This window comes from Palaemon carinicauda, chromosome 43 (genome assembly GCF_036898095.1).
Source record: "Palaemon carinicauda isolate YSFRI2023 chromosome 43, ASM3689809v2, whole genome shotgun sequence".
In the NCBI taxonomy this organism is placed as follows: Eukaryota; Metazoa; Arthropoda; class Malacostraca; order Decapoda; family Palaemonidae; genus Palaemon; species Palaemon carinicauda.
Window position 1 is genome coordinate 37,798,321 of NC_090767.1, and position 25,000 is coordinate 37,823,320.

The following is a 25,000-nucleotide window of genomic DNA, read 5'->3' on the forward strand; positions in this document are numbered from 1 at the left end:
CCCTACAAAGGTAAGGGCCCAAAAAGAGGATCCTCCGGAAATCTCCAAGGGTGGAGGAGGACGAGGTCACGGAAACATGTCCTCAGGAACATCTAAACAATGAGATGTTCCAGGTAGGAGGCAGACTTTATTACTTTTGGGATCGTTGGACCTTTGATCCCTGGGTCCACAGCCAGATTATGAATGGACTTAGTTGGAAATGGAACAAAAATCCTCCTTTAAAAAATTCTTCCAACACTTTACCACCTTATTGGAAGAATATACCTCAGAACTCTTGAACAAGAAGGTAAGGAGGAAAGCGAAGTCTATCAAAATTCAATTAAGACTGTTTTGTGTTCCCAAGAGAGACTCTGACAAACCCAGAGTTATTCTACATATGTCTCCACTCAACAAGTTCATCGAAATCAACAAGTTCCGGATGCTTAGAGTGCAACACATAAGGACCCTTCTACCAAAAATGGGCGTATAATGTCTCAATAGACCTGGCAGATGCTTACTGGCACCTACCAGTCAGTCACCCCCTCTCATCCTACCTAGGATTCAGGCTACAGAAGAAAACATTTGTCTTCACAGCCATGCCCTTCGCACTAAACATAGCCCCAAAGATATTCACAAAGCTAAGGGACACGATCGTCCAGCACCTATGCTCCGAAGGAGTATATGTAGTAGCATACCTGAACGATTGGCGGGTGCAGGCAGCATCCAAGACTACTTGTCTGCAAGCAGCCGGAAAAGTGTTCCAAACACCTGGGTCTAAAGATCAATAACTAGAAGTCGCGCCTTTCTCCAGCTCACAAGTTTCAATGGTTAGGAATCCATGGGAACTTGCGATCACACCACCTCTCCATTCTATTAAATAAGAGGAGAGAAATAGTGGCATCTATCAAGAGACTAACCCAACACTAGAGGATTTCAAAATGCCAACAGGAAAGAGTACTTGGCTCTCTCCGATTTGCAGCAGTGACAGACCCGGTGCTTGTAGCACAGCTGAAGGATGAGCCAGGAGTCTGGAGAAGATACGGATCAAACGCTTGAAGAGATCAACAAGTTTGACACTGACCCGATTGTGCATGCCATTAAGGTCGTGGTCAACGAATAAGAGCGTAGCACAGACAATTCTCTTGCAACAACCACAAACATCAATGGCGATACACACGAAAGCCTCCCTGAAAGAAGGGGGACGCCATCCGCATGAAAGGAAAGGGTAAGAAATTTATCATTCCAGTTCAAAAAACTTTCACATCAACATCTTGGAGACTATGACAGTCCTCCTGCCGTAGAGGAGACTATCCCCTCGCAGAACAGTCCAAATCAGATTGGCGATCAACAACGAGGTGATAGTAATATGTCTAATCGACAAGGCTCGAGTTCACCTCACATCAACCACGTGATGTTAGCCATCTTCCACCTGGCAAGGAAGAGAAGATGGCATTTATCAAACAGTTCACCTTCAAGGGTTCCGCGATGTGACGGCGGGTGCTCTATCCAGGTGAAAGCTGATAGAGACAGAATGGTCCCTACACGCAGACTCAATATCCTTTATTTTCAATAAAAGTCCCGGAACTGCAGATCGACCTCTTCGCAACGAGCGACAACAAGAAACTACCTCGTTATGTAGCCCCTTACGAGAGCCTTAAGCAGAAGCGATAGACGTCATGTCTCTTGACTGGAATGGATTGAAGCACATTTTTCTGTTTCCACCTGCCAATCTCCTGCTAAAAGACCTCGACAAGGTAGGATTCTGTAGAGGAACAGCTCCTGTAGTGGCCCCCAAATGGCCCAAAAACAATTGGTTTCCTCTAGTTCTAGAATTGAAACTAGCTGTTTCCTCTGCCGTACTCAGTTTTATCCAAACTGTTGCAAAAGTCGGCTGTTACATTTCATCCTTGAGAACCAACAACCTGCATCTCATGATTTTTTTGCCCTAGCAGCGAACAAAAGAATGTGGCCGACTTCATTATAGAGTACAAGTCAAGTCCAACTAGGAGACAATGTGGATTGTCTTGGAAGAAAGGGGTAACCCTCGTGAAAACAAGGGGACCAACAGAAATTTCAACAGTTTTCTGTCTCTCTTTCTTCTTTTACCTACTTGAACGAAGCCTGACTTCCACTACGTTAACCACGTGTAAGTCGGCCCTAACTAGACCTCTTTTATACGCCTTTGAGACAGCCTTATAAGCGGAACCTTTTTTAAGGTACCAAAGCATGCACTAGACCCAAGCCGGCAACCCCTCCGAACCTAAAAATGAGGATTGTACTCTCAAAGAACTAACACAGAAAGTCAGTTTTCTGTTCGCAATAGCCTCAGGGGCTAGAGTTAGTGAAATGTTGGCCCTATCAGGGATGTAGGCCATATTCAGTTCACAGAAGAGGGAGAACTGAATCCTTTCCCCGATCCTACTTTTCTTGCCTAAAGCGAGCTGCCCACTAAAAGGTAGGGTCCTTGGAGAATCTGCCCACTGAAGGAAAATGTCTCCCTACGCCCATTAGGGTTTCTTAAGATCTGTCTTTGTCGAACTTCAGACTTCAAGGAAGGACAGCTCTTCGGAGTCAAAACCTTAGGATCAAACTCTATCCTTAAGATAACTGAGAGCAATGCTTACCTACTTATTCGCAGAGCAGATCCTGACAGCTCACCCGCAGTTTAGGATCCTAAGAAAATTTCTTCTTCACGGAACTTCTTAAATCACTATATGAAGCAAGTACATAAAATAAGACATGTTGTGGTGACGGCGGGTAGTTTTAAAAAACCCGTCGTCTAAGCCTGCGACGAACAGTGAACTGCTTTGGGACTTTCCAGTGCATCGGGTGTATGGGTACATTTACCCTCGAGTGCAAATCCCGACGATGATTAACACACTGTTCCACATAGGTGCATATCTGACCGATAACACCAGTGGCGACTGAACGTTGCGTCACTGTGTTCATGCATTCTCAAAATCTGTTCAAGTCAGTCCGATTTGGTTTCATATCTCCATTGAGTGGCACCATTTCGATGAAATTACATATATTTCCGACAGGAGAAAATATGGACCCTGATGTGTTTTCAATGCCAGATCAGATTCATTCCTGATTGTAACTACAATTGATAATCTAGTCACAAGGTAAAATACTAAATGTATTTTCGTCCTATTGCTGCTATCTCTGATATAGACAAATAAAGTATACTAGAGTTTTAATTAACCCCTAGAAGGGCCCAACTTGAAATCAGAGTACAGATTTCCAAGGGATGAAAAGGGTAATCTCTAGGATTTACCGTCCGTCCCTCTGTAGATACAAACTTTGAATCCTTTAGGGGAAGTCTACACTTTCCCTGCATGGGGTAGGAAGCCCTAAGCTAGTTCTAAGCTTAGTGGATATGACAAATAATGGTAATGACATATATAAAGGTGGGGGAGACCATATAAGGAATTCATTCAAAGTAAAGGCACTTATACAAACCCACAGATATAGTACTTCCAAGTAATTCTCTGGTAAACTTCCATTAGGACGATTTAGAGTAAAGCAAAAAATCTATTTATGGGTGATATGGCCATGTCATCCTGATGGACCCTCCCTTCTTTCAAAAAAGGAGTATACAAGTACGTAACGAAAGATCCCACCCGAAACTACTAAATCTGCAGCTATCGATGCTTAAATGCAACAAGGAATAATACACCGTAGTAGTAATGGGAGAGGATCAACCGGGTAACCTTGATAATGGCTCCCTTCATTTTCGCCACTCATCCCCTCAAAGTGTAAAATCTATTCCGGGTGAAGATTCCCATGTGCCATACCCAGAAATACGTCCCCTGATATTATGCGATATCCATAAAAGTTATATTAAGGATACTCGCGCCAAGAGTTAGAATTCTGGAAACCTGTGGTTAATTCTCTGGGAGTATCACTGTAGCAAAATATCCCTTAGAAAGCTACCTATAGGAGCCTTCCATCAGGACGACATGACCATATCACCCAAAAATAGATTTCTCTCTTTGCTCAAAATCCATTTTATGCAGCAAAATTTAGTGGGATTTTGATTAAATTGTGCATCTTTTATGCATTTAAATTTTTCAATCATTCTGTTATTTATAAGAATTATTGCATAAATGTGAAAAATTAATATAGGAATGAATTGATTTTTACAGCTGTATAACAATTATCTGTAAATTAAATTAATATAAAATACAATTGGAAATCAAGAGGACTTGTATTTATCACTATTTTGTTAATAATATATAGAAAGTGTGAGAGTGATTGGAGAACAAAAATTAACACATAAGTAAATTTAGAATTTTCTTACAATTTATTTTTATAATTTTATAATTTTATGATGAAATATCTTATTCACTATTAATAACCCAACCATGTTTTGCTATTCTTCAAAACTGATTGACAGGTTATCAATATCAACTTATATATTTAAACAATCCTCTATTAAAATTTAACTTTCCAAATTTCTGTAAATATTTATTTTTAAGCAAGGAATGCATTGCAAATGTACACAGCACACTCTAGCTATGACTACATTAGTCCTTATTTGGTGTTCTCAATTTGCGTAGGACACAATGATATAATGATATGCCTCTAGTTCTGCTATTCACCCTCTGACATTTGTTTATGTCAGCTCTTACATTGGTTTTACTAACCATGTATAGCATTTGAGAATACTTATTAACTCTATTACCACAATATTGGAATCTAAATATCAGATACTCACAGACATTGGGGAGAAAAAAAGAATATCTGCTGTTTTGGTAATGCTTGCTACAGAAACTTGTGTCACTGAGCCTTGCTCTGCCGCAGGACTTATCGGGGAAAAATAGTCATCCGCATAACAAAATCTTCCAATAGTTTTTTCTTAATATTTTACTGATTGTTTACTGGAAATCATTTGAAGGTCACCTCCAACCGATTTCAGTAAGCATCACTTAATTCTGATTAAATCCCAAAAACATTCATATATCTTTCAAAGCAACGTGAAAATTAAATGCTTCACCTTTCGCTCAGAATGATATGATGGGTATTTGCTTCTTAGAAATCTAAGATGATTGTTGTTGTTGTTATTGTTGTAGATTACCGGACACTTTGTGAAGTAGTTTAATGTTCAAAAGGGCTCCCTTCCTGAAGAAGCCTCAAATTCTTTTGATATATAGATAGACCTTGGGTCATAGGGATCCATACTGAGTCACTTAGCAATCAGGGGACATTGTTTGTCAGAAGAGAAACTTTTAAATGGAACGAAACAAATTGTCGTTATTTACATGCATAGATATACACCAAAAAATAAAAAATAGATCAGAAGCACAAACAGTAAGATCAAAGGTTAAAGGTCAAAGTTGAGAGACATTAGACAAAATAAGTGATTTATAATTTTAGAGATTTAATCTGGAAATTTATTAGTTTAGATCAGGAATGTTTTTCTATGAGAAGAAAATCAGATCTTCTTACTTAGGATGTATTATAATTCTAGTGTCCCTGTAATTTATTACAATCAATATGGAATGACTTTTAGAGAGAGAGAGAGAGAGAGAGAGAGAGAGAGAGAGAGAGAGAGAGAGAGAGAGAGAGAGAGAGAGAGAGAGTACCATCCTCCACCGAGACTAACAAAGAAGTGGGACTTCTCCTCACTCAGCAAACATCTAAAAGGTGACCATCACGTGACCATCACATTGCGATATCGTCCGTTGCAGTAACATCACATTTCTCTGTGACATCAACTCAGATCTGTTGATGAGAGGACACCTGCACGTGAAGAATCCCCCCCCCCCAACCTCCTTACCATCTATATATACCACTTTCAAGTAATGTTCTTATGATGATAATAAGAGGTTTATATAAAAAAGTTAGTTTTAGAGGTAAATTTATTGTATCAACAACAGCATAATATCAGTATAATGTCTAAATATAAGTAAAAATGAATAGTGAATCATATAATCAGATGCAGTGCATAAATTGTCCAAATTAACACAAAAAATTATAATCCAGGTTATCTATCAATATCATATAGGAATATATGTCAACAAAATGATATTCCAAAAATAACACAATATATATAATAAATGAAACTATTTGCATTCTATGAGCAAGCATTGGGTGAAAATCAGAATTCAATGAAGGGTATATAGTGTAAAGAATATATGTTAAAAAAAATATTCCATAACGCTACAAAAAATATAGTTTATTAACAAAAACAGTACGTTCAAATTATGTTGTGAATAGGAGTAGAGTATAAAAATAGTATTTTCATAGTATGTTGTAAATGGATATACAGTGTAAAAATAGTACAATTAAATTATGTCGTAAATGGGTATACTGTATAAAAATTGTACATTCAAATTATGTTGTGAATGGGTATACAGTATGTAAATAGTATATTTAAATTGTGTTCATAAAGAATGTAGAGTATAAAAATAGTAAAATTAAAATATGTCGTAAATGGGTATGCAGTATGAAAGTAGTACATTCTAATCATGTTGTGAATGGGTATACGGTATAATAAATAGTACATTCAAATTATGTCGTAAATGGGTGTACAGTGTAAAGAAAATACTATATTTAAATTATGTAGTGAATGGGTATACAGTATATGGGCACTGATATATATTTAGAAAAAGTGCCATTTTGTGGAAGGGAATAACTATACTATGTGATGAAAAAATACATTCTATAAGGACTATGAATACTATGTATCAACAACAAAAATCATTCTTGTTAAGCCATTAATAAAATATTGTAACAAAAAGATTATACAGCACCAAGATATTCTGAAAAAAAAGATAAATTATGAATAAAAATATCTTCTCTTCTGCTAACAGTGAAGAAATACCCCATTGAGAAGGTGGGAAATAAGGGTCATGGGGCATAGACAGAGTTGGAAGTCTGAGGACAGGAGTCAGCAGGTGGAGAGCCTCATACTACAGGACCTTCCGGGGGCACTGTAAACCTTATCTCAGCTGCCGCTTGTTATCAGAATCTGGCATTGGACTATTGTGGACTTCTCTCACTTAGGATCAGATTCCTGTGGAAAGAAACATAGGATTTTAGGTTGAGAAGGTAGATGTTTTCTTTGAGAAGGAATCAAAAGTTATTACAAAGCACATGAAATTTAGGAATGTATTTATAGGGGTTCTAAGAAATGTTTAATAAATAGGTTAACTATAACAACAGGAGTGCACAGCTCTACACAATGGACTGGATGTAGAAACGAACAGAAAATAATATGAGTAGTGGAAGTGAAACTCCTGTGAAGAGCATGTGGAATGATACATGATGGGAGCAGACCTGAAGACCTGTTCTTGAGATTGTGCACGTACAGGTGGACAGAAAAGCTGAGTGGAGAAGTGGGTGAAATGTACACTGATGTGCTGGTTATGTACCAAAATGCATGTTCTTTATTCCTGGAAATAAGTGATAAAATTATGAAAATATTCAAGTATTCAAGTTCACTGCCCACCATGTACTATGGGCCACCATCATCATGAGGAATATGCTTCAGGGCTTAATCAATTTTATATTCCACTTTGGGAAGAGAAACTCAAATATATGCATGTTAGATACAAGATTAATTTACAATTTCCATGTCAGCCACAATAATATAGTTTCTTGCTAAAGATATTGCTATAAGATAATGTTGAGAGTAATCATTTCTGTACAGTAGCAAATTTGCAGATAGGAAGGTTGCCTTTATAGCTTTACACATTAACTCATTTTATTATGGAGAGTGTGAGTGTGCTATTAATGAAATAAAGAGTATTTTGTTTTCATTACATTTCCTTTTAATTATATGATTATCTTTTCGCTTCCCTTAAATCTATTACATTTACCCTTAAACCATTAATAAGGTTGTTTCACTTGTGTGCTGATCAAAAGCAAAGCTCTAATGGTACTCACCTGAAGATTGTGATCAAACAGGAGATCGGGTGAGTTCTTTTCAGTTCTGATCAATCAAGAGGCTCTAATCACCTAAGTGGATTCCAGATGATTTGCTGGGATGAAGATGTCCTCGTCTTGCTTCCTAAGGAGACTTGACTACTCTTCTTTGATTATGTGAATCTGCAATTAAATGAAGCTAATATAAAAAACTTCTCATAAAGTATATAAAATAGCAATTGAAAGAACGGATCCTCAAAACGGATCATATCTTTCAGTTTTCACATCACATTTATGATAGAACAATGTTCAAAAGGAGATATTTCATATTTATTTCAATAATCTTCAGAAATTTCTTTTTAAAAGGACAATCCGGAATCAAAATTGCTCCTTCATTCTAAGGCTCCTTCATTCTTGTGAATTTGTCACAAGAAGAGGAAAGGGGAAATATTAATTGTGCATCAACCAAATCGTCCAGAACTAAATCTTAAGAAAAATATAGAAGTTGAAGAGAGGAGGCTCAGTGCAAAGAAGTGGAAGATGACTCTAGAGAAGGACAAAGCTAAGGAATGGTTGTGTCTGGTACTCACCGACATTGATCCGAGACGAGAAGTGAAGGAATTAACACTTTGAGAGATGACCTGCTTTTCCCTGAGGTCAGACTCTATTTCTAGTATGCAGATAATGTCTGTTGTTTAGGTACATTGCCTGGACCTTCCAGTCATGCACAGGCACTAGCAGTTTTGCAGCACATAGCAAAAATTCCTTAAGACAATATTTGAAGATATTGAAGCTCATCCAATATATCTCCTGAAAACATAATAAACAAGAACAAAATATTTGTAGAAAAAATATATGTTAAATGCATCTTGCTTAATGACTGAAGACAAATCAGTCAAGCAGAATCCATATAATGAAACTATTGAAAATAGGTAATTATGATTCAGAAACAACAACTAAATTTAGGGTTAAACAAATATAATACATCAAGTTGCAGTTATTTGTAGACATCTGGAAAATAAGAGGAATAGAATCCTTGTTCATAATTACTTATATGTTCCTCTCTGCATGTCTGTCTGTCTATCTGTGCTGCAGAGGTGAGACTTCTAATTTCTTTCAATTTTGTTTGTGATGATATAATAAAAAAATTACGTTCTATTTCCAAGAAAAAGAATAAGAGGAAAAATTAATATCAAATTAAATACAAACAAGTACTGTGTTATGAAAAGGTTCTAACATAGTTCTAATAAAATAGATTTTCGAAGAAATATTATTTATCATGAATAATAGTACTGTGGTATAAAAAAGGGTTCTAACATTGTTCATATGTAATATATTCTTAAAAAAATATCATGATAGTAATGATGACAATAATGATAAGGTAGAAAACTTTTGCAAAAGTTATCCAAAGGAAAGTAATCTTACCTATTCCATTCAATTTAATAAGAACAATAACTGTGGATATTTTTCTTCCCTTCAATTCATTTATAGTAGAAACTCCAAAGTCTTTTCCTTAAAATCATACTTCATCTTTTTGTCTCTTCCGCAAAGTCTCTCTTAGTTCTGTTGGTCCTTCTCCTCTTATCAGAAGTTGACTCAATGGGTCTGACTGACTCTGGTCTAACATATCAGTTTCTTTCGTTAGGAGCAGTAACTACAAATCTTACATTTTTATTCAATTGATTAAAAGAAGTAACTCCTTATCATACCCGTTTGACACAATTCATTAAGAATAGTAACTCAAAAATCTCACCTCATCTTATTATGCTTTTCTCCAATGTCAGCTTCAGTTCTGCCTTCCTTCATTTTCTGATAAGAATTTCACTTCAAGGGTCTGACGGACCTGGCCTAGCATGTCAGCTTCTCTTAGGTCCAACAGATGATGAGGAACTGTATCTCTCTGCATCAGTCAGCCAGTCAGTCAGTCAGTCAGTCTTCGGTTCTATCAGTTCATCTGATCTGCAATAGGAAACAGCATCAACATATGAGGCCATTACAAAGTTCAAGTGTTTTACAAAAGATCAAATCTTTGCAATAAAAAGATTAGTGTGATAATCCTTTACTTGGATCCTTAATTGCAAGACTAAATAGATTTACTATAATAATATGATTCCTTAGTAGCAAAACTGGTCCATTTTAACGTGTACATCCAAAGAAAAAGTTATACTTTTTGATAAGTTTACTTTAATGTTCAAACTAATCAAATACAGAACAAAGAACTCACCTGTCTGAAATAGTTTAAGATCCCTTTTTCTCATTTCTTTTTTGTTGCATAATATAAGTCCTCTGAAGGACTTAGGTAAGAATTATGTCTTTATTTACCTCCAGAGAGAGAGAGAGAGAGAGAGAGAGAGAGAGAGAGAGAGAGAGAGAGAGAGAGAGAGACTTCTTGCTGAAGAGCTTATGCTTACAGATTCCGTCCAGAGCTTTGAGGGAAGATTAGGGACATATCAGAAGACATTATCAATGTAGGATAATATTGGAAAATAAAACGTTAAAGGTGATAAAAACAACATTTGTTTCATTCAGAGATTTATTTCTGATGATTTCCACTGTTACTTATTACCTACCATCGCCTCTAATATCATCAACAAGACTTGATTGCCATGAATACATGTAAGACAATTATCAGAATGAATCTTTGTACATTCAAGTCTTACAGCATTTTGCTAAGAATATGACATGATATAAGTCATGCAGTACTTTGTCACTTCAAAAAAAAAAAAATAGTTGTATTGAAATGATTAAAGAAAAACAATCTGTGTATAGATATAAGTGAATAGAACAAACAGGAGATTGAATATAACAATAAACATAATAAAAGAAGTTTCCTAAAAATAGGTTTTTATGAAAAGACGTTGAACTTTCCCTAACATTTGTTATTGTCAAGTAGATGTCTGAGACATGATTAAACAAACATATCAAACACATGCACACACACACACACACACACTCACATATATATATATATATATATATATATATATATATATATATATATATATATATATATATATATATATATATATATATATATATATATATATATATATATATATATATATATATATATATATATATATATATATATATATATATATATATATATCACATTCATTTACAGAAACGACCTTTATAATCTGAGAGTTCATTTTTTAATCTAACCATCATAAAAAGGTAGATTAACATGATTCCCCGATAAGTATTGTAACACCAATTTGACCATATAAGGATAAACTATGATTATGAATTAGAATTTGGTCGCTGAAGAAATAACTCTGATGAACGTCTTCTTCTCCTCCTTCATCTTTTTCTCTTTCTTCTTCTTCTTCTCCTTCTCCTTCTTCTTCTTCTTCTTCTCCTTCATCTTCTTCTCCTTCTTTTTCTTCTTCTTCTCCTTCATCTTTTTCTCCTTCTTCTCCTTCATCTTCTTCTCCTTCATCTTCTTCTTCTTCTCCTTCTCCTTCTTCTTCTTCTTCTTCTTCCCCAGGGATTTTTACCTAAGGTAAGGTGTCCTGACAAGCAAAGAAGATAACACCATTAAGAAACAGACTTTGGATAAATTCAATGAATAAAAACAAAAGGTGATTATTCTATTATTCTCTTCATTATAGAAAACCTGGGCGAAGATTATTATATTCATTATAGAGAGGAGTAATAATGATAATAAAGGAAAGGCAGAAGATGAATAAGACGAGAGTTAAAGGCAAAGAGGAGATAATTGAAGGGAACAGGAAATACTGAGATGCAAACACACATGATTGAAGATTCTGATCAAATGATAACGAACAAAATTATTAGAGATAACAGGAGATAATAATGAGATGGAAATTATTATATATATCAACTCTCTCTCTCTCTCTCTCTCTCTCTCTCTCTCTCTCTCTCTCTCTCTCTCTCTCTCTCTCTCTCTCTCTCCGTATATATATATATATATATATATATATATATATATATATATATATATATATATATATATATATATATATATATATATATATATAAATGTATATATCTTCTTAATAATAACTAGTAATAAGAAAGCAAAAGCAAAATCTTAAAGAAATATCAATTTTGAAACTAGGCCTATAGTGAATACAGTTCATTTATCCTAACTCATCACCTGCTGCCGAAAGGTTTGGAACGTTAGTGGAAGAGAGAGAGAGAGAGAGAGAGAGAGAGAGAGAGAGAGAGAGAGAGAGAGAGAGAGATCGTAAAACACCTATAAAAAACAGGTAGAAGTATAAAAAGAAGAAGCAAACTCACCAAACAACACCATCTCTACATCCGGTGGATTCCTTTGCCTTAAGATCCATCTCTCTGACTAAGGCTTCGTCATCTGGTCGTTCTTCTTCTGGGAACTCGATCAAGTCTCTCACCCTGACTCCCTTCAAGGAGGCGAGGAGTCTGAGGATGACCTCAGGGCTCCTCGTCCTCCCCAGGGAACACAGAGGAAACCAGATTTCCGAGAACGATCTGTTGGGAAGAAAAAAGAAAGTAAGAAAATGGGATGAAATGAAAGGGAATGAAAAGAAGAAGAAATTAAATGATGTCACCCACATTTATTCATTATTTTATGCTTTTATTGTTATCTTGTTTTGTTAAGATGGACATGTGCATTCAGACACATACACGCACACGCACAAACACCCACACGCGCACACACACACACACGCAAGTGGACCAACACAGCATTGCAATTGTTTATATATACTTATATTTCATGACCCAAAATATCATGTAAATTTTGAATAAAAGTAAATACTTAAATTGATAATACTTTTCATTACATTTTTCATTATTGATGTTAATTTATATATTTTATGATCAGTTTACTTAATGCTCAAAGAAAATAGACCTATGTTCTTTCCAAAAATAGATATGGATTTATGTAGGCCTATTGTAACAATAGAAAAAGTTTAGAAATAAATAAAACTCTTTTCCATTTCTATAATTATCTTTTTTTTTTAATTAGATTTCTCAATATTGCGTTTACTTTATGTTCTAAGAAAATAGGCCTATGTCCAGTCCAAAATAGATATGGATGTATGTAGGCCTATTGAGAGTACCCTTTCACACACACACACACACACACACACACACACACTCTCTCTCTTAAGGGATGATGTCTTCTCACCTCCTTGCATCCTGTGGTTGCAATGTCCGAAGGATGTCCCCAACCTTCTCGATGTCTTCTTCCTTGACGTCCTCGACAAAGACAAAGACAAATGGATCCTTCTCCAAGAAAGGGATGGGGCGACTGACGCTGCTGACGTCGTTGACACTGAAGCGAATATCTGAAAGAGAAAGAAGAAGAAGAAGAAGAAGAAGAAGAAGAAGAAGAAGAAGAAAAACGTTGAGAAAAATGATAATAAAAAACTGAACATTTTCTCTGTGTTTTTTTCTTAAGATTCTAAAGGAAAAGATCAAATGGGAATAATAATAACAACGAATTTAGAGGCAAAAGAACTAAACACAGTAGAGCAATATGTCTGCCAGTGTCTCTTTGTGGTTGCGTTAGTGTGTGTGAGTTTGCGTGTGAGCGTTTGTATGTGCGTGCTGGAGTTAGTGTGTGTGTGTGTGTGCGTGTGCACGCGAGCATTGCAGCAGCTCGCATAAGGTATGTCATTAGTCTCCTCATGAAACCCTCACATTATGCACTGTCTAAATCACATCAGCCAATAAAAACTCAGTTTCATTCTATTGTCAAAATCTCATTGACCAAAAGAAACGTTTTCAAATCCCTTTTGCTGATTGGTTCTCCCGTTTGGATAACTCCGCCCACATCCTTGTAGAGAACCAATCAGCGAAGGAAGGAGGCGGAGTCAGGAGGAGCCGTGTTTGACTATGACTGGTGCCGATATTTGTTTCTTATTCATTAATATCACGATCACTATTATTCCTTTCCATCACTATTAACTAAATCAACACCATTAAAATGAGACATTTCCTTTTAATATATGGAAGGAAAGAAATTAAAACTTAACATTGAAAGCTTTTATATGAAATTAATGTCGGGAATTTCGACCCGATCAATCGAAATTCCCGCCATTTGACTCCGCCTACGACTACGTCAAATTGGAGGGAGAGGAGAAACTCGCGGGCGAATGAATGTAGTTCCAGACGTGAACGTTTAGAGCCAAAAAGGGAAACCACCTGGTAGGAAGGCGCTGAGACTAATAAAATCAATTGCTGGTAATTTAAGATTAGGAAAAATAAAGTCATTCTGTTGTAACAAGATAAAAAAATCCAATGTAGAAATTTAGGTTCAGGACAAATTGCGCCAAAAAGGTGACGGCGGAGGTTGCAAGGATAGCTCGTTCTCTTTGATCCAACGTCCCCTACCAAGTAAGTCCCCTCTAATTGTTATCTCTCCTCTCTACCTTGTCTACCAGGTTGGTTGTAGTAGAAGTTTGTGTGCAAGACGTTTAGTTTTTATATCGCAGTTTAGTGTAGAGATCCTTGTGATTGGGGATCTGAATCCTGAGTTAAATAAGAATAGGGATATTTGGTGTGTGATTCGTTGTGTATTGAATTCGAATTGGCACTATTTTCAGTTTGTTAATGAGTCCGGTGTGGACTTTGTGCTTGAAGAGCACATGCTACATTACCTAGGGTCAGTCTTGTTTTTCAGTAAAGTCTTGTGAATGCTTTAGAATGTTGTTTGTCTTTATCAGAGTTTATTTTTGTAATAAAATTGTAAATTTTATCGCCGTATTTTAGTTAAATCCTGGAAAGTTTAGGGAAACTTTGCCTCTTCAAGGCCTTGCGATCCGCCCAGTACATCGGGCAGATTTAATTAACTGGTGAAAATCACGACATTTGGTCCTTCGAACCGGATCGCAAGCGCTTCCCAGAGCCGGACAGGACTAATTTAAAATATGAGCCTTTGAGAGAGAGAGAGAGAGACTAACAATTAAGGTCCTCTACGTCTCGATGTGCGATCGCCCACGTGGGTCAGTTCTTTGAGTCCCTTAACGTTAAATTATCCTTTTCTCCTTGCCTTGTCCAACCCCCCCAAACGTAAAGTAAAGTAATTAAGATGGCTGTATCCACGATCGTGCATATCGAGGCGTCGATGGGCCTACTGGAGGATTTGCTAAGCGAAACGCAAAGGGCACTGATTGAGACCTACTCCGAGTCCGTTTACCAGAATTTGGTAACGGAGTTGCAGGCAGAGGTCCGACAGCTTAAAGAGCTGTACAAAAACCAGAGAGTTAAATTAGAGTCTAGTATCGAAGCCCGAATTAGGCATATGTTAGGTGAAGCGACACGCGCTTCCACACTATTGTACAATAGAATAGATAAAGTGAAAGGCCCTTCAACGGGGAATGTTGCCCTCCCCAGGTTGAAGCCGCTGCCTCTCCCCACGTTTGAAGGGGAAGTGCAAGAGTACGCATCGTACCGTGAATTATTCACGATCCACGTGGATCGAAGAGCGGATTTAGACGAAGTGTCTAAATTCACGTATTTATTGGGGACGTTGGGCAAGGAGCCGCTCAGGATTATCAAATCCCTGAGTGTAACCGCCGCGAACTATAGAGTAGCATTAGATTTATTAGATAAGCAGTATGGCAACGTGCACCAAACGCTCGTGATTCTGCACCGCAAGTTAGCAAACATCTTTGTGCCGTCACTAAACCCAGTAGAATTAAAAAGGTTCCGTTTTGAGTTAACTATCATTATTGAGCAAATCAAAAGACTTAGTACCAATGACTTAGGCCAGGGCATGGTCATGAGCCTCATTAATCAAAAATTGTCAGAGGGAAAACTATACCGCAAGGTGGTAGAGCATTTGAGGAAATGCGACTATACGTTGGACGAGTTTTTTGAGGCAATAGATTTCATAGTAAGAATGTTAGAAGACGATGCATTGCAGAGAGGCGACAGTCTTGAGAGTGACAAAAGACCAGACAGTAGTGTAAGTCCGAAAACCCCTCCCATCCACCATAATTCCTGCCCATTTTGTAACGAACGGCACCCGCCTCACGGATGTCGCCAAGTGACAGACGTAGCTGCTAGACGTCGCATTTTACTAAAAAGGGGTCTTTGTTTCAATTGCACGAAATCAGGCCATCGTAGCGATAAATGTCCCGTATCAAATTCCTGTAGAAACTGTAATGCTAAGCACCACACTGCGATTTGCGACGCGGGTAGACCGCAATCAATCCCTAGTCATAGTAATAGTCAATCAACAACGTCCCGCCCCGTAGTAAATGCGACGCCTGCACAGAACCAAAATGCCCCCCGTCCGTCTAAGGTTAAAGTAGAATCTAAGCCGTGCACGAGCGCAAAGATCGCGCAGAGGTCTGATGTGGACCTCCCATGCACTATCTTGCCAACAGCCATGGCAGGTATTCAACAAAGGCAAGGTAGTAAGCGAGTCCGCCTATTTCTCGACTCAGGAAGCCAGAGGAGCTTCATCTCTGCAAAAATTGCCCGTCAATTAGGCCTACCGGTGGTAGGAAGAGTATCCTTGAATATAGCTCCGTTTGGTTCCGAGGAAATAAGCGGCCAATACGATGTAGTAAGTTGCAGGGTTGAAATGGGGAAAAGAATCGTGCGTATGAAATTGGTGGCACACGAACACGTGGACGTCCCGATACATAACGTGGGTTATGTTAAAGTCAGACAGCATCTGTTGACCAAGGGAGTCACGTTAGCCGATCCAGCAAACCAATCAGATACCATGAAGAACGTTCACATATTAGTTGGGGCTGATTATTTTAGCTATTTTGTCATAGGTGTAGAAAAAGTAGATGGGATAAATCTTTTCTTAACGCATAATGGTATGTCCCCGTACGGGAAGGTGCCACAGTGGCTGTTCCAAGGGGAAAGGGTCGAACAAGTAAGAACGTTGAGAGTGTGCAGAATCACGGACGAGCCATATCTGTATGATGTAGATGAGTGGTGGCGATTAGACCGTGTTGGTATCGCCCCATCTGAGCAATACACTGTTCGCGAGGCCGAGGCCGTGCGAAAGGTATCGCAAAGCGTTGTAAGAAAACCTGAGGGATATCAGGTTAGCCTACCATTCGGGTCGGATGCTAGGCCAGAAACAAATTATCGTAACGCTATGGCGCAGTTGGAGTCGTTGCAGACAAAATTCAAAAAGGATAGGGAATATCTTGAACAATATCAGGGAGTGATAGATAAGTATCTCGAAGCAGGTTTTATATCAGAAGTGAAAAATCCCGTAGTGGAAGGTTATTACATGCCACACTTTGGTGTTAAGAAAGACAGCCGTACCACCCCCCTTAGAATCGTGTTCAATGCCTCTGCCAAGTCACAAGGTTGCAAGTCCTTGAATGAATGTCTTTTACCTGGGCCCAATTTGGTAGAAGTAGCATACAGTTTAATTATAAGGTTTAGGTTGAATCGATATGCCATGTTAGCCGACATAAGTAAAGCATTCCATCGTGTTTTGTTAGATCCTCGTGATGCCAAATACACACGATTTCTGTGGCGCAAGGCAGCTGGTCGAGCGCTTACCTTCGCCTTCAGAGTCGTGGTGTTCGGCATCACAGCTAGTCCATTTTTGCTACAGCAAATATTAAATTGTCATTTTAAAGAGGAAGGGCGCCCAGATTTAGTAAAATCTTTTTATGTTGATAATTATCTGGCCACGTTTGAAGATATAGAACATATGAGGCAAGAGCATGAGTCTGTTCATAACATCTTAAAAAGGGCGGGTATGCCCTTAGAAGGGTGGGCCAGCAATCACTTGGCCTTCGATAGCGAGAGACAGTGGAATGAGCCTGTGAGTGTGAACGTGCTCGGGCTGCGATGGGCCCGGGACGTGGACAGATTGTGTGTGAAAGAAAGCAAAAGGATCTGTGAGTTGGGGGAGGGATGGGTGCCCACGAAGCGTAGGGTACTTTCCCTATTAGTCTCCATATATGATCCGATAGGTTTGATAAGCCCATTATTTGTAAGGGGAAAGCTTTTCCTTCAACAACTATGGGAGGATAATGTAGGTTGGGATGATGTTTTAGGAAAAGAGAGGGCTAAAGAGGCAAGTGAATTGTTGAATGATTTGAAAGCGGTGAGCGACATCACCTTTCAAAGATCAATAGGAAAAAAAGGCTTACAACTTCATGTGTTCACCGATGCCAGCAGTAAGGCATATGGAGCAGTAGCATATACTAGGGACGAACGCAATCGGGTAAGTCTGGTAACAAGTAAAACCCGGATCACTCCGAAAGGGATGAGCAAGCTGACGATCCCTAAGCTAGAGTTGCTGGCCTTGTTGTTAGGCAGCAGACTAGCAAGAACGCTCAAGGATCTGATCGAGCCACGGGAAATAGTAATGTGGACCGACAGTAAGGTAACGTTGGCATGGGTAGCATCGCCCGATGCCAGATCTAATAAAAATGTGTTTGTTTCTAACAGAGTGGCGGAAATTAATTTTATTCAGCAGGTTTGTAGTTTCAGTCTGAACCATGTCCCTAGTCAGCAGAACCCTGCCGATATCCTATCCCGAGGCGCAACGGCTCAACAATTGCAAGCTAACCCCCTGTGGAGGAACGGTCCAGAATTTCTCAGGACCACGGGAAGGCCTGTTCCTTGCGAGGAGGAAGATTTACTACATCAAACTCACGTAGTAGCGGCGGTGCAGGAGTTAAGGGAGGAGATGTGTCCTACCCCCCCAGGCGAGATTTGGGACGTCCTGAAGAGGGAAGTAGGGTTCCAATTCTTGTTAAGAGTAGCCAGACTAGTTTTAAAGTTTGCTAAGATAGAACGGCATCCGTTCAGTATTGTTGTAAAATTAGAGCAAAAACATTATTTGCCTACTGTTTATGCCTACTTAGAGGGCGGAGTCAGACCCCCTCGTGAAGTTGCTAATTTTGCTAGACAATTGAATTTAGTTTTGGTAGATAATCTCATCTGCACCAGGGGACGAGTGTCCCATGTAGGAGAAACTGATCATTTAATTCTCTTGCCAGCCAAAGGGCATTTGGTTAGGATGTATCTAAATTATTTACATCAATTACATTTGCATTGTGGGGTGAATACTCTAATAGGTATCTTTCGACAGAAATGTTGGGTGGCGGGTCTACGTTCCATTGCGAAGCGAACCGTGCGGCAATGCCCTGAATGCAAGCTGGCCTTCCAGCCTCTAACGAGACAGCCACCACCACCCCCCCTGCCAAAGGAAAGGATCACCCTCACAAAACCGTTCACGGCGGTCGGAGTGGACCACACAGCAGCTATACACACGGAAACACGGCCAGGGTATATACTTATCGTAACTTGCATGGCCAGCAGAGCCGTGTACCTTGACTTCTGTCCCTCTTTGGAAGCAGAAGAATTCGTGTTGGCACTTAGACGGTTTAGCGCCACCCACGGTGCCCCACAGCTCATCATGTCCGATAACCATCAAACCTTCAAGGCTGCCAGCCACCTCCTGCAGGGACTTTATGAAGAGGATGAAGTCCAGCAGTTCCTGAGGAAAACTGGCATAAAGTGGCGGTTTCAGACGCCCCGTGCACCTTGGAAGGGTGGGTTCTTCGAGCGTTTGATAGGAGTAACGAAACGGACCCTCCAGATAGCCCTCGGAAAGAAGTACCTGCCGGACGCCCACGTGCTAACCCTCGTGAAAGAAGCAGAAGCAGTGGTGAATAATCGACCGCTCATGTACAGCGGTGACGAGCGCGAGGATGAAGTCCTCACCCCCTCCCATTTGATAAGAGGACACCAAGTCCACCTCATGGCCCCGATCTTACCGGACGACCATCTGAACGCAACCTTCACCTCTCGGAAGCTACGTGATCGTTACGTAAGATTGACAGATTCGCTCAAAGCCTTTAGGGAACGCTGGAGAAAGGAATACTTGAGTGCCTTGAGGGCCCGGCACGACAGTCGGCCCGGGGAACCCTCCAAGCTGCACCCCGGAGACATCGTGCTAGTGAAGCAGGACAATAAGAAGAGAGCGACTTGGCCACTGGGACGTGTCGTGGAGACGTATCCTGACGACAACGGAGTCGTACGCTCGGCGAAAGTGTTGTTTGAGGGTGTCGAATCGCTGCGAGCTGTCAGCCACCTGGTTCCCCTAGAAATAGCCCCCTCTGAGGATGACCATGAAGGAGACGACGGCGATGACGGAGAAGAGGGTGCGTACAGTTCGACAGCCGGAATGCCAGGGATAGCGGAGACGTCTGGGAACGACCAGGGTATGGCAACAGCTACGACAACTCAACAACCAGCCACAGGAACGGACGACAACGACGAGGAAGGTGAGAACTATGCAGTTAGTGAAAGAAGTGAAAATGAAAATGAAAACGAAACAGAGCAGACGAACGCACAAGGACGTTCTGCACGCCCATTGAGAAGGGCTGCCGTGAAACAGCGAGAACTAATGGACTGTCTGCTGAAAAGTGACGATATATAAAAAGTAGCTGTAAACTGTATGTGAAAAGGGGGCGTGTCCTATCTGGAAGGTAGGGAGGGTGGAGTTTGAGAGGTGTGCGTGAATCTGCGGAGGTTGGAAGTGCTTAGGGGTGGAGTACGGGGACGGGATGGTCTCTCGTGCGTACAGACCGAGCGTTGCACAGAACCTGCCCCTCCCTCTTGTACTCCATTAAGTAACGGCCTGCATGTAGCAGCGCTATAGAAGTCTCGATTATTGTGAGTTGAGACAGACTGAATTTGAATTGTCATATGTATTTCTGCCATTTCTTGAATTGTCTTAGGCCCATTGCCTAATTGTCGTTGCACTTGAATTATTATGATTGTATTTCTGCCATTTTTTGAATTGTCTTAGGCCCATTGCCTAATTGTCGTTGCACTTGACTTATTATGATTGCATTTCTACCATTTCTTGAATTGTCTTAGGCCCATTGCCTAATTGCTTGCCAATTGAATTGTAAAATGTGTACATATCACTTATTTCTGCTGTTCCTTATGTGTATTACACGAGTGCTTTAGAATTGCTAGGCCCATTGCCTATTTTGATCTGTTATATGACTGTATATTATTGATTGTGTTTATTACCCCGGGGTAACATTGCTGTAGTATATTGTGCGTACTCTGTTCGAGTCGTTGCGGAGCGCTACGCAGCGAGCCTAACAGAGTCTCGGAGTAAGCCACTCCCCTCACCCCGAGTCTAGCTCCATCCAATTGACCGACGTTTCATCGCTCCTTATTTTGGGGCGTGGAGGATGTCGGGAATTTCGACCCGATCAATCGAAATTCCCGCCATTTGACTCCGCCTACGACTACGTCAAATTGGAGGGAGAGGAGAAACTCGCGGGCGAATGAATGTAGTTCCAGACGTGAACGTTTAGAGCCAAAAAGGGAAACCACCTGGTAGGAAGGCGCTGAGACTAATAAAATCAATTGCTGGTAATTTAAGATTAGGAAAAATAAAGTCATTCTGTTGTAACAAGATAAAAAAATCCAATGTAGAAATTTAGGTTCAGGACAAATTGCGCCAAAAAGGTGACGGCGGAGGTTGCAAGGATAGCTCGTTCTCTTTGATCCAACGTCCCCTACCAAGTAAGTCCCCTCTAATTGTTATCTCTCCTCTCTACCTTGTCTACCAGGTTGGTTGTAGTAGAAGTTTGTGTGCAAGACGTTTAGTTTTTATATCGCAGTTTAGTGTAGAGATCCTTGTGATTGGGGATCTGAATCCTGAGTTAAATAAGAATAGGGATATTTGGTGTGTGATTCGTTGTGTATTGAATTCGAATTGGCACTATTTTCAGTTTGTTAATGAGTCCGGTGTGGACTTTGTGCTTGAAGAGCACATGCTACATTACCTAGGGTCAGTCTTGTTTTTCAGTAAAGTCTTGTGAATGCTTTAGAATGTTGTTTGTCTTTATCAGAGTTTATTTTTGTAATAAAATTGTAAATTTTATCGCCGTATTTTAGTTAAATCCTGGAAAGTTTAGGGAAACTTTGCCTCTTCAAGGCCTTGCGATCCGCCCAGTACATCGGGCAGATTTAATTAACTGGTGAAAATCACGACAATTAAAATCAGATTAAAACAATATTTTCCTTTTTGTGAAAAAAAAAACACCCGATTGAGACCTCTGAATATAATGTTCTACATCTATACAGTAATAATGATGATGATAATGATGTTAACAATGATATTGATAATGATAACAACGATATTAACAATGAATGACAGGATGTAGGAAAGGAGGCGAGGTATTATAATGTCACTCAGAGGAAAAAAACAGAGAAAATTCTTACCTAAATATTTAATCTCTTTTGTCTTTTCCAAAGATCGACAGAAGGCGTCGAGACTGGGTTGGTCTGGAAGACTCACTTGAAGGTTCCTAATATTTGGAGGGATTTGGAACGTTGGGTCCCAGATGCCTCTGTATTCCTTACAACTGTTCCAAAGAGAAGAAAAGAAAAGAAAGAAATAGTTATTGGATTTGATTGGGAATTTTATTATCAAGTTGATGATGATGATGATGTTGATAATGATGATGATGATGACGAAAACAAAAAGTTAAAAAGAATAATTTCGTAGAATATGGAAATTAATATAAACGAAATATTAGAAATAAAAATCGGGACTTTTTGATGTTTAGCCGACTTATTATGAGTCTAATTGTAACAATGATGATAATGATGATACTGACTATATAAAATATATTGTTTACAAGACTCAAGATGATTGTTATACTAAAGTTATGAGTTCTCTCTCTCTCTCTCTCTCTCTCTCTCTCTCTCTCTCTCTCTCTCTCTCTCTCTATTAGTAGGCCTATATATGTGTGCATGCGCATATGTTTGTATATATGATCATGTACCAGTGTATTGTCATAAAGATATTTTATTATTATATGTATATTGCAATATTAAAAATAACTGTGAAGTAATAATAACTTACTCATTTGTGAGTAGATTCTTGATTGACTCTCTCTCTTCTACGGTCGGCTCTGATTTTCCGAAGATATGGTTAATTAGACGTATGTCTGATGGGTTGATATGATGCCGGCAAAGTTGCCTTTGCAGTTCACCTAACCCATTAGGGTCATTAAGTTTTATTCTGATTTTAATTCTCTCTCTGTTTGGGAGAGGGGGATCTGTGGCTCTAAGGAGGGCAATGTACGCATCAATTGTATGATCTTGAATTGTGGTGTCCTCATCAAACAACTTGAACCTCTGTGCTATCCATCTTGCAGAAGAATGATCACATTTGATATTCTTCAAGACTCTTAGCACAGAACGTTTGTCGTTCACTCCCGACCTTACTAGGAGTTCCAGTGCCTCAATCTTGGCATCTTCTGACACCTTCATCTCGTCTCCGTCACCCACATGGAATAGGCTGATCATATGTATCATCATATTTTGATATTTGTGAAGGTTTTCAGGGAGACTCCCTCCAAGAAGCATTTCAAAGATCTTTTTAACTGTGGCTGTGTTTACTGATTGGTCGCAGCATTGGTTTGTCAATTTCATAGGGAAAAACAGAGCTGCCATGAATTCCATTATCCCTTTATGCGGGAAACTGTAATGAAAGGAGCCTTGGGAAGTGGTCACTTTCTTCAGGAAGGCGCCAGTTAGCTCTTCGGCTGGCATTCCCAAACTATAGCAAAAGGCAGACAAATTATTGATGGTGGATTCTGGAATATTGATTTCATCATTTTGTAATGCTTTGAAGGATTCACCACATAGTTTCTCAACGAACTTCTTGGTTCCAATCTTAGTTGAAGTTGGTTCTAAGAAAGCTGTTTTGGGGTGTTTCGCCAAACGCTCCTTCAATTTTGATAGAGACAAAAGGTGAAATTGCCAGTAGAGCTCAGCTTCAGTGGTGATGTTGCTTATAACCTCTGGTTTAATCATCCACAGAACTGTTACAAGAGCGAGATTTAAGGGTAGTCCCCACACCTCATGCATAGTGTGCTTTGTTTTCCTCAGATACTGCAACAATTCCTCTAATGATTGCAAGGGAGAATTGCCTGACCCCAATACTGCATAATACTTGCATACAAACTCTTCTCTCTTCTCCTCTGGAATTCCCTCAAGACTAATTTTAGAGACAGTTGTGTAATCGGATTCCACTCGATTGTTGAATCTCTCCTCAAATTCAGGTCTGGTTGTCACAATAACACTAAGTTTGCGGGATTTCTTCAGTGTCAAAACATCTTGGAATAATTTTGATGATTTATCGTTCAATTCATCGTACCCATCAATGATGAGTAGACACTTGTGAGCCAGACACACATCAATAATTTCATTACCTTGGAATTTCTGGTGAACGTCTCCAAAAAACGCCACTAACAAGTCTTTAAAAGATTCAGTGGAATCCCTGCATTCTGCATACAAAAGTATGGCAAAGTCACTAAGGCCTTTGATGTCGTCCTTCTTACTGAGCCAGTCAGAAATGATCTTCTTGAACAGAGTGGTTTTCCCCATACCTGCCATTCCCTTGATCAGTAAGAGTCGACTGTGATCATAATGAGGTACGTGATTCAGTATCTCCTCTATAGGAACACTACAGGGGCCACTTTGCCCTTCTAGCTTCATTTCTGTGTAAATCTTCTCTACTGGTATGTTAGGGTTAGAAGAGGTTCCTGTTATCAGGTTGAGAGGATTAATGCTTTTAAATTTTTCAAGAATTTTCTTCAAACAAGGGAAGCCTTCTTCTTCCAATAACTTCATCTTTTTGGTGAAGTCAATTTCCCTTTGATATTCATCAAAGACCTCGGCTCCTATACCTCCTTTTCCTATCTCTTCTATCTTCTGCCGGGTAACATCAAAAACTCTGTCCATTTCTCTCTCGATTTCTTCTTTATCCTCAGTGTTTACTACATCCCGGAGAACGACAAGTTTTAAGCCCTCTTGAAGTGTTATTGTAAGTTCATATACTTTATCTATTATCCCAGAGCATCCTCCTTTTTCTATCTTTGGATTGTGGGCTGTTTCATTCCTCTTATCCTTTATGAATGTAAGGGACAATTCTGGGTCGGACCCATTTTGTTCGTGCCACTTTTCGTCGTTTCTTTCAGCTAAATATTTAGAAAATGGAAGAAGCGCATAAATCAGAGTTATGTCCCATGTTTCGTGTGATGAGGGATTCATGAATTTATCCCGTTGATTTTTATTAAGAGTCTTCTTGACTTGAGAGATGTTGACCCCCTTGGCTTACGAGGTAGTCTTTGAATTCGGTGGTTGTTGGGTTCCAACCACG

At 39.3% G+C, this 25,000-nt stretch overlaps 2 protein-coding genes across 2 annotated transcripts in view; both read right to left on the minus strand.

Annotated features, from left to right (window-relative positions):
- LOC137633618 (uncharacterized) overlaps positions 1 to 25,000 on the minus strand; it is an 871,256-nt gene that overhangs the window by 624,803 nt on the left and 221,453 nt on the right. The gene's annotated exons all lie outside the window — the stretch shown is intronic.
- LOC137633811 (uncharacterized) overlaps positions 761 to 25,000 on the minus strand; it is a 24,359-nt gene continuing 119 nt past the window's right edge. The window contains exons 1-6 of the mRNA XM_068366055.1: positions 22,697 to 25,000; positions 22,051 to 22,193; positions 12,989 to 13,148; positions 12,118 to 12,327; positions 970 to 1,166; positions 761 to 849 (exon numbers count right to left, since the gene is read on the minus strand). The exon at positions 22,697 to 25,000 is cut by the window's right edge and continues 119 nt beyond it. Of these exons, the coding sequence (XP_068222156.1) occupies positions 761 to 849; positions 970 to 1,166; positions 12,118 to 12,327; positions 12,989 to 13,148; positions 22,051 to 22,193; positions 22,697 to 24,891 (2,994 nt within the window). The 5' untranslated portion in view covers positions 24,892 to 25,000. The remainder of the gene's footprint in view (positions 850 to 969; positions 1,167 to 12,117; positions 12,328 to 12,988; positions 13,149 to 22,050; positions 22,194 to 22,696) is intronic.